Consider the following 12406-nt stretch of genomic DNA (forward strand, 5'->3'; position numbering starts at 1 on the left):
ATTCCAGCTAAATAGCGCGCTTAATCAGAAGCAGAACCCGAGGCAAGCGACGTAGAATACCAAGTTGGCGAAGAGGTTGAAGCGGATGATCTCAGAGCCTCGGCAATAGGTCCTCCCATGGAAGCCACTTGATTAGCCGAACTCCATCTTCCTGCCCAGTTTATCTGCTGCTGCTCTCTTGGACACAGATTTTCTCCATAGCCAGTGGATAGTTTCCACAACAGATCCGACGGACGACGTATTCCCAGGTGTCGACATATACAGACATGTCACCGAGTTGGAGTTACTAGCATTCCCTTCGGCAATGTCAGATTTTTGAAGTGATTGTGGCCAGTCATCCAAAAAACCGTCGCAGGATATGACCGTCAAATCTGCCATCCCCACTACCCCCATCATCTGGGATTCCAAAACGGCTCTTATTTTCATTATTGGTCCCAAAGGAACTGCTACAGAGGACCCAGCAAAATATCAACCAGGGAAATGGAGTTCCATGAAGTAGACGAATAATTGCAGGACAGCACAAGACAAACTCGCCATTTTTTAAATGTTGTTTATGGGGACTTGGGGTTGGGGGTTTGGTTTCTTTGGCATCTGAAGCTGAATTTTCTTTTCCCTCGTACGAGACATGGTGGCCAGCCAGGCCTCTATTAGGGCCCTACTGTTGTGCATCTCAGGGATAAGATCAACAACTCTGCATTATTCTCCTTTTTAATCTTTTTTGGCCGCTATTTGGTTATTCATTTGGGAATCAATCCAATCTATGCTTGCCTTCTGAATGCTACCGATGAAGGGATATTCAAATTAAGGTTGACAAGTGAAATAAATAACAATTACAAAACAAAACAAAGGTGTCCCACCAACTTATAGCCAAGAACCCTTTTCTTAAGCACAATTTCATATATAACCATTACACAGAGATCGTAAAATCTAAGACGTTTGGATGTTGGCTTCCCCAATTACTAGTCATTTTAGCGCGAAGAATTACCTTTGATCAAGATGGAGATCGAAAGGGGAACTTAGCGAAGCCATTGCCAATGACGGCGCAGTCATGGATATCGGAGCGCCGGCAGAGCCTCCGCCGCCGCCGAAGTCACTGCCACCGGGAGTGTTTGGTGTGGGTAGTTCCACAGGCTTTCTTGAACGATTTCGACCGCGATGCATGTGGCGCTCGCAGTACTTCTGGCCAGCAACCACGTCCCTAGAGCACCGCCACTTTTTGCCGTCAGTTCTCCGGCACCGGCCAGGCTCTGGATCCATGGCTACCCTTCCCCAATACCCTGATTGCAATGCTGCTGCAACAAACACCCTCATCATGCAGCTTTACCATTCAAAACCAATCACTGTGGATTGATTCAAAACGGAATCTCAAGAATGCAAAACGTAAAATCTGATCATCTTTATCTCATTTCACTTTACAAAAAGAAGAATAGAGAAAAGAGATTCTTTTTCACGACAAAAAGTTGCATTTGTGTTCAACATAAAAAGGAGAACCTTTTAGGAGAGCAAAGAAAATAGCGGGTAACGAGAGTAAGGTGAACAAAGCCAGAAACTTACAAGCAGGGTCATAGGATGGGTAGTGTTGCAGGAAATAGGAAGGGGATTGAAGAAGGCTTTTCTTGATTGGGTGAAGAAGCTCAGGAGGCACAGCAGCGCCGGCTAACATGTACCTGAAAATCAAAGCCTGCAACTCAAGCTCCTGCCACTGAGCCAAGCTGAAATAATTCCCCATCCCTGACAACCACAAGGGTAAAAGGAGAAAATGAAATAGGCAAATAACTGTTAAATGCAGAACAAGAAAGGCGCAAGCTTGAATCAAAACTTGTAAAGGAAGCAACTAGTTAACCGGCGAAGTTAATCAAAAGCTTCAGACTTCGCAGCTACAGTTACTAGCAAGAAAGGAATATAAATCTTACGGGGAACTCTGGGAGAAGCTGAGGTTGAATCAGATAATGCTGACAAGGTGCTGACTTTAGCGTTGGGTTCTGGTACAAACAGAGGGAGAGCAGAGGCAGATGATTGTGGCTTTTGATGAGGTTCGAGAACAAGTTTTGGCATCTTTGCAGAATGCTGTTCCTCTGCCACTGACTCATCCTGGTTTCTCCATTGCTTCAGATACAAGTCCATCGACAGAGCAGACAAACAGAGAGAAGCTACCAAGGACGGAATTTTTCTTTTAAAACTTTGGTTGAGAGTGGGGCTTGTGATATTACAACTCGGTTTGGTTTTGGGTAGCAGAGCAAGCCTGTTAAAATTGGGTTCGCTTGATTTTTGTTTCCTTGGTGACTTTGGCAGACATGCGAGACAGGAACGGAGTTGAATAGAGCCAGAAGGGTAAGGATGGGTGGGTGCAGGGTTCTGACAGCCAAGTCTGCAAAATTTGTTTTGAAAGGCAGTGGGGTAAGCCTGAGAAAGACAGAGAGACAAGACATTTGAGAGGAAAAAAAATAATAGAGAAAATTGCAAAAGAAAAAAAACTTAAAAAAATGCAGATATTAGTGTTAATTTAAACAAATGACAATAATTTTTATAAACATGTCTTTAGATAAAAAATTTTATAATTTTTTTCACAATGATAGACAAAAGAGAATAATACCCCTCCACTCCATAAAGTCATTAAATTAATCCCAAAATAATAGAATTTCTATTTTATTTTTTAGAATAATAAAATTATTCTTATATTATTATTTTATTATTTTTTCTCTCTCCTATATTTTATATATATATATATTTTTTTCCTAGCCAGCGTCTGTCATGTATCATGACGGTGACAAAACCACAAGAGTATCAAGGGGATTATAAGAAATTTTTCATATCATTAGTCATTATGACTCTAATGAAAAGTTTTTATCAGAACTATACGTCTCTTGTAGCATAATTAATACTTATTTTTAAATTTTATTTTTATTTTATTTTTGTTAAAAAGAGATAGAATAGTAGTATAAAGATATGACAATGATTTATAAATATATTTGTCAGTATAGGAAAAAATTAATAAAAGCAGTAAAATTGGAAAGAGATAATTTCATATGTTTATTTTGAATTCTGGAAAAATCCAGATACTTTCTTGGATGAAGATGGATAGTGTTCGGTGTTTGTTTTTGGTGGTCCGAAACTGAGAACACGCAAAGGCGGAGAGGCATCCAACGCCGACAGGTGGAGTTAATGTCCGACATGGCGTTGCCCCTCTGAGGATTTTCGTCATCCCGCTAATTTCCTCTCCCTTGAATGCCTCAGCACCATGCTGCAAGCTTTTCGAGGTTTGTTTTCATTTCAAAACCTGTGCCTCATTCTTGACCCTGCTGTTTGACTTCCCCCACTCTCAAACCCAAACAAGTTAACGTCGTCCAAAATTGCTGCCTCGCCAGGTTCTGCGAAGTTGATGGTACAACTAATTGGATGTTATCTCCCATTCTAAATTATTATAAAGTTTATTTAATTTTTAATTTGATATTAAATATGATATCTCAGGTTATTTTATGTTTCATATTTATTTATTTATTTTCAAAATAATTCATATAATAATAATAGTTTTAGTTAATAACACTTGATTAGTCAATATATTTTAAAAACTTTTTAAATTTACTTAAATAAGTTGAATAACTCTTTTATTAAAAATCAGAGATAGCATTAGAGTAGTTATATCTTTTCGTTCCAATTATTATCATTTTATAACTCAAAATTCATACACTCTGGGCATTCGAAGTGCTCTTCATACTTGGACCAGTAGGTTTGAAGCCTGGACATAAATTTTCTAGTGATAGAAATAGGTCCCTCCCAGAGTCCAGTCTGGTTTGTAAGGAAAACACGAAGCCATGCTGAACTATTTTAGCTCCAGAAGATGTGAAAGCCAATCGTCAGGATCTTGGGCACTACGGAATCCAAAAGAAGGCGAAAAACATTATATCTCGTCAAAAAAAGAGGGGGGGGGGGAATCCTTAATATGCAACTTAACGTTTGGTATTGTCTTTTCTTTTCGCGGGGCCATGGTACTATCTTGTTTTAAGTTAATTTTCCCCCATAAAGGAACCCAGACAGAGCATTGGAGCAATCATGTATCAACGACAACGACGACAGCATTCACAGTGTTAGGCAGCTTACACCTAACTTGTGAGTGATGTCGTGCATATAATTAAAATGCCCTACAAAATCAATATTACATGAGAAAGATATTTTAGTCATTATAAATATTTTAATGTTACCTGTTCTTCGTAAAATTCTGAATTGCTATTCTCTGTAAAAAAATGAGAGAGAAGGGGTCTTGAAGCAGTGCAGCGTGATTCGGGGGGAGTCTGCAAGTACTTTTTAAATGGCGTTTACGTTTCATGAGGGTAAAAATGTTCTCATATAGGAGTAAAAAAAGGCAAAGACCCTCTCTGTTTAATAAATTACAATCAACGTGCTCAGTCCTATGCTCACGTGGTCCCTGTCTATTTTCCGTCCTCGCCTTTCAATTATTTTCATATTATTGCCCCCTCTTGCTATTACTTATTGTTGTTATTGTTATTTTCTCGCTTTCCTGCTTCGCATTTGGAATTAATTATCATCGTCATCATTATTATTTGTGTTGACCCAATAAAAAATGAGGTGATGACGTGGAACTGCTTTCTGATGGTGGGCTCATATCAGCCCCCGTTTGTGGGTGCCTTCTGCTCTGTCCCTTGTTCCTACTTCATCCCTTGAGTGTCGAGTCCCGTCTTCTTCTCCCTCCGCCTTTTACTGCCGCTCGCTTAACTTTTAAGGTTATTTTGTCAAGTTCATTATTTTTTTTCAATAAAAAGTTTATTAATTGTTTGTTAATTGGTGTACGGTTTTTTCCCCTCATAACCCACAGCGAAGTGAAGTTATTTTGAGCTTAAAATTAATTCTTTTCATGTTAAAAATGTTAAAATTAAAACCCTTCAAACAAATATATTTTTCAAAACTTAAATTTCTATTTTTTTGTATTACTTTCGATCCTTAATATAAGAGTTTGTTTCATTTTTATTTTAATCCTTAATATAAAATTTCAATTCATTTTGTTTCTTATATTTATCTATTTTTTAAAAGTTGTCTTCGTAATGAATTCAAATTAAAGGTGTTTAGTTAATATATTTTATTAGTAAAAATATTTTTTTTAAAATATATATTTATTATAAATAATAAACTTAATTAATTTTTTTAATTGAGTCAAATTAGTTATATAATTATTGTATTAAACATCGGATCAACTAGTAACTTCTTGGTTGGTGTTTTTTGCCATAGTACAGCCATGGGAACATGGTTTGGAAATGATGGCAACATAATTAATCCGCATTTACTGGCGTTGGTGGGTGGCTTTGGTCAAAGACCGTAATATGCTCCCATTAATTGCCCCGCATCTTTAGTTACGCACACACTCTCCCGACAATAGGGACATCCCTCATTAATAATCTGTTCCAAGCAATTATAATTACTCTGTGGAATTCTTGTTATAAAGTTTAAATAACTAATTTGTTTAATTAAAATTAATTAGTAAGTTAGAATGTATTTTTATAATAAATGAGGAAAAAATAAAAAAAAGTGTGAAAAATATGATAAAAAGATCATGATAAAAGAGAGAGAATAAATAATTAATAATAAAATTAAAAAATACAAACAAATATCAAATTGAAGTTTATAAAACATATCCCATCTTTCCCCCAATTTAAAATTTATAAATAGGAGTGGAGGAGTATAGTACTCCCTCTGTTACTTATTATAAGAGACATTTGATGCTTATGACATGTTCTCATATATAAGAGATACTTAAAAGTTGTCTCTATTTTTTTGTATTGATTTCCTATTTTACCCCTATTTATTTTGTCTCCAACTCATACTCTCTCTCCCTCCCACTTCTCTATCTTTTAATAATTTAATTGTTCTCTCTCATACTCTCTCTTTATTAATGGGGGCATTGTTGGAAAAAACATTATACTTTTTACACATTAATTATCCTCAACTAATTTTAACTGTTTTTTTTATCAACGTAATTTGGTTATTTGTCTCTTATAATAAAGAACGGAGGGAGTATCACACTAGTTTTCAATACAAGTCACTGCACATTTACGCATATGCATTAAATTAATAAAAGCCTCTAATTTTTTTAATGTTTTTTTTATCTCTATTTCTACTCTGAATTCAATAAAGATAAACTAAAAAAAAAAGCACTATACAAATAACTAATATTTATGATTTACGAATTTCAATAAAGATAAAATAAAAAAAATAAGCACCATACAAATAACTCATATTTATGATTAGAATTTATTTTACAAGTAAGTTATGATTAGGATTAAATTAGATATTGAGGGCGCTTGGGCTGCGAACACGGGTGTGGGGAGTGGGCAGCCTTGTGAGGAGGCGGGGGGAATTTCAGAAGGCTGCCCACTTCCCGCTCTGATACGTTAGGAGTATATTCTGTGGAGAGAGCGAAAGTATCACATCAGAGTTGTGGGGATTGAAGGCGGCTTGGGATGGTGGCGACCGTCAAGTGGCGCTCCAAATGGATGCTTCACAAATTCTTCCACTCATGACACAGACTTGAATGTTCATCCTAACTCCACTTCTTCACTCACGCCCCCGATTTTTTTGCAAGTTTTAAATAATCAATCTATGAATACTAAATAGATTAAAAATATAATTTTGTCTTTTAAACATGTTCTTATAATAAACAAATAAATAAATATAATGTAAAAGAAATATGACAAAAAAATTAAAAATAAAATTAAAAAATGGAGGCGGGTTCAGTTTTCACGTGTTAGCGTCTTAGCGAACATAGGGAGTTCCTGCGCAAGAAGACAAGTGTGGTGGGGCCAGGAGCACAGTTGGGGACTCAGGTGGGTCCCATGTTTATTGAAGATCCCCCCCACGCCTTCCACTCTTTTGTGTTTATCTTCTGCCGTTGCTGGCCAAGAAGCACGGCCTGTACGGTGCAGACCCCATCCACTCGTTTTACACCCCCACCTCTCTTCCATTTTATGTCTATCTTCTTCTTTCCCCTTTCTCTCTCCCTCCACGATAAATACAATCAATCACATTATTGTACTCTCAAAATATATAAAAATATCCACACCCACCATACCACAGTTCATTCTGGTTCCATTTGATTACAAATACATGGGACCTGCTCAAATTTTTATATACGCATAACTTAAACACGAATAAAGCCATAAAATGATAATTGAAACACATTTTTATCGTAAAATACATACTCCTCTGGTTCTTATTATAAGACCCCATTTGACCTAATTATAAGACCCCAATTCATTTTGTCTCTTATATTTATGCATTTTTTTCAAGATAATCCTTCTAATAATGTAGTTTTAGCCAATATACTTAATTAGCAAGGATATTTTAGGAATGATAACACTTATTTATTATAAATAATAACTTAACTTACTTCCTTAATCTTCTCAAATAAGTCAATTAGGTCTTATAATTAGGATCGGAGGAGTATTACGCTTTTAAAATTCTTTCCATTTTACATACCCAATAGCTTCTCCGATGAATAGGCAATTTTTCTTTTAAAAAAAAAAAGGTCCGATCAACTTGTTACTCTGTTTCGTGGTATGAACCGAGGGGCTGTAGCTCCTAGATATATCTTGTTTTTCTTGGGCCGGCTGGACGTGGGCAGTTGACACAATTACCGCACCTGAGAGCTCTTGGGACCCGACCCAAGTTGCCATTTTTAGAGATTGGGCCGTCACAGAAGACGGAAGATGGGACCCAAAGTTGCAGTTTTTGAAGTAATTGGGCCGTCACAGAAGAAGGAAGAAGGGACCCAAAGTTGCTGTGACTTTGAACCCAACCACCTCGCCTCCCACCTGCTGGCTATTCATTTTCATTTATTGTTCCCCTGATCCTCAAGGAATAAGAATAAGAGCATTGCTAGATGAACCACCCTGACGCTGGAGCATTATGCAGTGTTTGGTATGTGACCAAATGTTTTCTAGGAAGGGAATGAGAAACGCGTCTACATAACAAACATTCATTGGTGCATGTCCACATACCGCATTTGCGCTTAATTTCTCTCACTTGACACGGAAGCGAAGGCAGCTTTGTGAAAAGGGGAAATTGATATATGGCTTTTGCTGAAAGCGTTTTAAAATCACAATCCAAACACGGTTTTAGTAACTATCATCGAGGTATCTGGACCTATTGATATTGCTGGTATGAGTTGGCCATCCATATTTGCGTCATTGACACTTGCCCATGCCTCTTGAAATCAGGCTGTGATTGTTAGAATATTAAGAAAAGCGAATGTTATATTCTCCGCAACATCTGTTTTCCCTGTTAGAATTCGGTGGGTTAATGGACAGTGGCGTTCCTGCGATATTAAGGGCGAGCAATATGTTTCTATCTGAAGCCCACTCACCTCTTACAGTGTGTAAAGTGCTTCGATCCTTCTCACCAATTATATAAATGCGTCTGAACCACATGATTGGCTCAACCATTACATTCGAAACCCATAGAAAATTCGAAATTGGCCACTGAGACATCAGGAATGAATGGAGGGAAACGGAGAGGAAGTTTGACCACTAACAAGCTTCTATGATGCTCAGCCTCCCTGTGAAGACCAAAAGCTCGGCCCCAGAATGAATCGAGTGCTGGAAGTGGGATCACATGTGGACAACAGTCTTAAATACTCCTCCGGTCCATTATAAGACCAATCCATTTTTTTCTCTTATATTATGCATTTTTTTCCAAGATAATCCTTCTAAGAATGATAGTTTTAGCCAATATACTTAATTAGCAAGGATATTTTAGGAATAACAACACTTATTTATTATAAATAACCAACTTAACTTACTTCCTTAATTTCCTAAGTCAATTGGGTCTTATAATTAGGACCGGAGGAGTATCTAATACCATTATACTCCCTCTATTTCAAAATACAAGCTAACATTTGTTGAGAGGCTTGTTTTTTTTTTTTTTGCAAGATAACATTTTAAATTTGTCTAATCATTTAATGAATATTTTCCAATTTTACCCCTAACACATGTATTTAATTTTCTTGGTTATTGATGGTTTTAATTATATAAAGTACTGGTTCACGAGACATGAAAAGAGAGAAAGGTGTTTTAAACAAAGGGAATAGAGGAGAGAAGTTTCAATGAATATTTCCAACCCCTTGTATTTTAAATTACATTTTGGTTGACTTTATTTCCCTCCACTAATTCAATTTATTCATAACACACTCTCTCTCATCTTTTACCACAATATATTCTCTTTCCTTCTTTTTTTTTTATTTACTATTTTTTACTTCTCTCATTAACAATGGTATGTTTAGAAAAATATATATATACCTTACACATTATTGTTTTAAACCTCTTTTATTTCATTTCTTGATAAACATAAATGAACTAATTTTAACTTGTATTTTGAACTTGAGGGAGTATTATATAAAGCCCAAGGGGCAGCTCTTGAACTTTTTTAGATTAACTTATAAGTAACTTTTTAAATGTGATTTAAGGAATACAAAATAAGCATGTGAGGAGGGTTTTGTCTCGACTTACATGAACTTTGTTTAAAAGTCCGTTTTGAACGAAATTCCAAACAAACCCCTTAACTTACATAATTTTCAAAAATATCTTAATATCGCATCAATGTGGGGGAGACTTGTGGGGAGATGTGATGAAAATATTCTGCCGCCAACACTGTAAGCTATCAGCATTTAAAAATATGTTCATATTAAGCCTCACAATACATTAAAATAAAAAGCCTGAACTACCTGAGACAAGTTTGGGTGATGAAACTATCTGGGCGTAAAGCAAGGTCTGGTAATTTTTTTCCCCTGAAAAAACCAAGTATAACAGGAGGAGAAAAAAGCAAACCAAATCTGAACTTATATTCAAGAAAAATTGGAAAAAGGAAAAAAGGCTTGGGTTTTAAGTAAATAAATAATTTTCATTTCTGGAAGTAAGATGGCTATGAAACTCAAAATGAATACTCTTATTTACTTTGTCTGGATATTGAATAACAATATTAATGATCAGTACTTTATCGTCACTTTATGTTACATTAACAAACTTACAATTAATGCGACGTGTTTTTCTTTCTTTCTTTTTTTCGGGGTGAGGGGGGCTGCATGCTTTTTGTTGCCTTCAAAACTGTGTTATCTAATTCCGGAGGCTAGTATAAAGTGACATAAATAACAGCATTAAAGGCCAAAGGGACAAACATAGTAATATCTTGTAACGGCTATTTTATTTTTTCAAAAATAAGAAGCGAGTGATTTTTTTTTTTTTGGGGACCAGCAGAAGCGAGTGTTTTAAAAGAGAGAAGGAAAGGAAAAATGATTTTTTTTAATAATGCCCTAGTTTCATAGCAGAAAATTAGGCTAAAAATCCAGGCCTTTAGAAATCAAGCCGAGCGGGAGGGGTTTAGGAGAAAAAAGGTACAAAGCATCTCCAGTTCGACTAAGGAAGCAATTTAAACAAGTAATTTGGAACAATGTAGGCATGAACGCTGAAGCTGGAAGGATGATAAGTTTCAATAGTCCGGGGACAAACCCACTTTGATTTAGTAAAGTGGAGACCACCCCGGCTCCCCACTGATCAGGGGTTAGCTGGTAGTTGGGTCGTATCAGCCCATGCTTTTGTAATATTTGTCTTCTTTTTAAGATTTTGTTGCTTAAATAAACAGGGTAAATCGAATTAAGAAAGGGATGGGTAAGTTGGAACAGGTCACCCACATAAGAACCATATTTCTTTTCTGAATTTTTAATGTATTTCTTGATGATTTTGATTGATACTTGCAATTACATTTTCTAACCCACCCCGGTACCCGCGATCCAGCCTGGGAACCCGCTTTTTCTTTCTTTCTTTTTTTTTCCCCCTCATTATTTAAGCCTTTCTTTTGCAATATTCACAGCTCGTTTGGTCCATAAAAAAGTAAGGCGGAGAGGCTAAGGTTGGCTGGCTTGACGCTTCAATCGAAAGGCTTTGGACAAAAGGGGCAACCCACACCCAGTGAATCAGCGCATATTTGCCCCCACGACGACGTAGCTCCATTATTTCAGAGGCGAGGCAGAGCAGAGAAAGAGGAACAGTGGAATCGAGGAAGGGAGAATAAGAAGGGGAAGGAGGGTTTTGTTAAAGCGCTGGACCCAAGCAGGATTTGTTTTTGTTGGACCGACGACTCGGACAAGATGAGCGAGCAGAGTACGCAACAGAACCCAGTTGGTGGTGCAGAATTCGGGAAGCCTCAGCTTTAGCAGCCAGATGTCCAAGGAAGATGAAGAGATGTCGAGGTCAGCTCTCTCAACTTCAAAGCCAAAGAGGAAGAGATTGAAAGGAAGAAGATGGAGGTGAGAGAGAGGGTTCAGGCTCAGTTGGGTCGTGTCGAGGAAGAAACCAAGCGTCTCGCTTTCATTCGTGAGGTATGCTCCTTATTAATTTCTGCTACTCGAAATTCGACCTAGATTTCAGAGAAAATGTCACCTGTACTTCGCTGCCGAACGACGATTATTGGATTAGCTTTATCTCGAGAAATAATTGTAGGATAGAGACTGCTCTTCAAAATTATGTGGTCTCAACAACTTCTCTCCCTGCCCTCTTTTGCTCTGAATTATGTGGAAATTAATGTTTAGGAAATCGAGAAAGTATTTGGGATTCTACAAAACGAGAAAGATAATTGCGTTACCTTCCATGATAAAGGATTAATTTTGTGTGTTTGTGTGTGCGTGTTTCGTTCCCCCGGGGGGGGGGGGGGTGGGGGGTTTGCCAATTACCACGGCCATAATTTCTGATACACACAAGTTCCAATTTTTTCATGTTTCTCCCAGTACATCGTTTTATTTTTAACGAGGAGAACGACATGGATTTGAAGAATAATTGAAGCATTCGGGTATACCCGATCTGTGTGGTTTTTGCACGCAAGACAGGGTGAATTTGCAGCGCAGAAGAGTCTTTGCCCCCTCTATTTCTGATCGGGGGAATGCTGAACTCTGAACTCTCCAGAAATGTTCAGGCTTCAGCGCCCCAAGCTTAAGTCTGTTCTGCTCCTTGAGAGCCATATAGTTTGTCTTTCGCGGAAGTTGTGGAAGTGAGACATGGCCTTTATTTCAGGCTCAAAGTTGTCATATAACAAACATGTGCAATTGTAATTACGTATGAGGATGTGATGCTTATTTTTTTGGTTCTTTCTCTATTTGAGGAATATCAGGAGCTCGAAAGCCTGGCAGATCCGATGAGGAAGGAAGTAGCGGTGGTCCGGAGAGGATTGATTCAGTAAACAAAGAGCTAAAGCCCTTAGGCCATACCTGTCAGAAAAAAGGTAAAACAAATTGATATGCGTGGGTGTCGAATGTAGTATTAGGGACGGGTTGAAACTGGCTGCAATGTGTTACAGGAGAGAGAATACAAAGAGCTCTGAAGCTTTCAATGAAAAGAACAGGGAAAAGGTACAG

The 12406-nt window shown here is 37.4% G+C and overlaps 1 protein-coding gene and 1 pseudogene across 2 annotated transcripts; one reads left to right on the forward strand and one right to left on the reverse strand.

The window, feature by feature from the left end:
• Positions 1 to 790: 790 nt before the first annotated feature.
• Positions 791 to 2184, reverse strand: LOC114740733 (growth-regulating factor 3). Of its 2 annotated transcripts, none has more exons than XM_028928937.1 (3): positions 1914 to 2184; positions 1555 to 1731; positions 791 to 1289 (listed from the first exon to the last, which is right to left on the reverse strand). In XM_028928937.1, the coding sequence occupies exons 1-3, from the start codon at positions 2122 to 2124 to the stop codon at positions 982 to 984; spliced, it is 696 nt and encodes a 231-aa protein (XP_028784770.1). In that variant the 5' UTR covers positions 2125 to 2184; the 3' UTR covers positions 791 to 981. The 2 variants fall into 2 exon arrangements, with proteins under 2 accessions (XP_028784770.1, XP_028784769.1); XM_028928936.1 differs by having other exon boundaries at positions 791 to 1292.
• Positions 2185 to 5248: 3064 nt separating this feature from the next.
• Positions 5249 to 12400, forward strand: LOC114740840 (uncharacterized; annotated as a pseudogene).
• Positions 12401 to 12406: the final 6 nt, after the last annotated feature.

The sequence above is a fragment of the Neltuma alba genome, unplaced genomic scaffold (assembly GCF_004799145.2).
Source record: "Neltuma alba isolate B1F8T4 unplaced genomic scaffold, ASM479914v2 tig00003187_pilon, whole genome shotgun sequence".
NCBI lineage: Eukaryota > Viridiplantae > Streptophyta > Magnoliopsida > Fabales > Fabaceae > Neltuma > Neltuma alba.

Coding starts and splice junctions, on each gene's coding strand:
- LOC114740733 (XM_028928936.1), bottom strand. CDS start 2,124: ATGGACTTGTATCTGAAGCAATGGAGAAACCAGGATGAGTCAGTGGCA. Junction 1,732..1,913: donor AGCTTCTCCCAGAGTTCCCC/GTAAGATTTATA, acceptor TGTGGTTGTCAG/GGATGGGGAATTATTTCAGC. Junction 1,293..1,554: donor CCCATCCTATGACCCTGCTT/GTAAGTTTCTGG, acceptor TGTTTGTTGCAG/CAGCATTGCAATCAGGGTAT.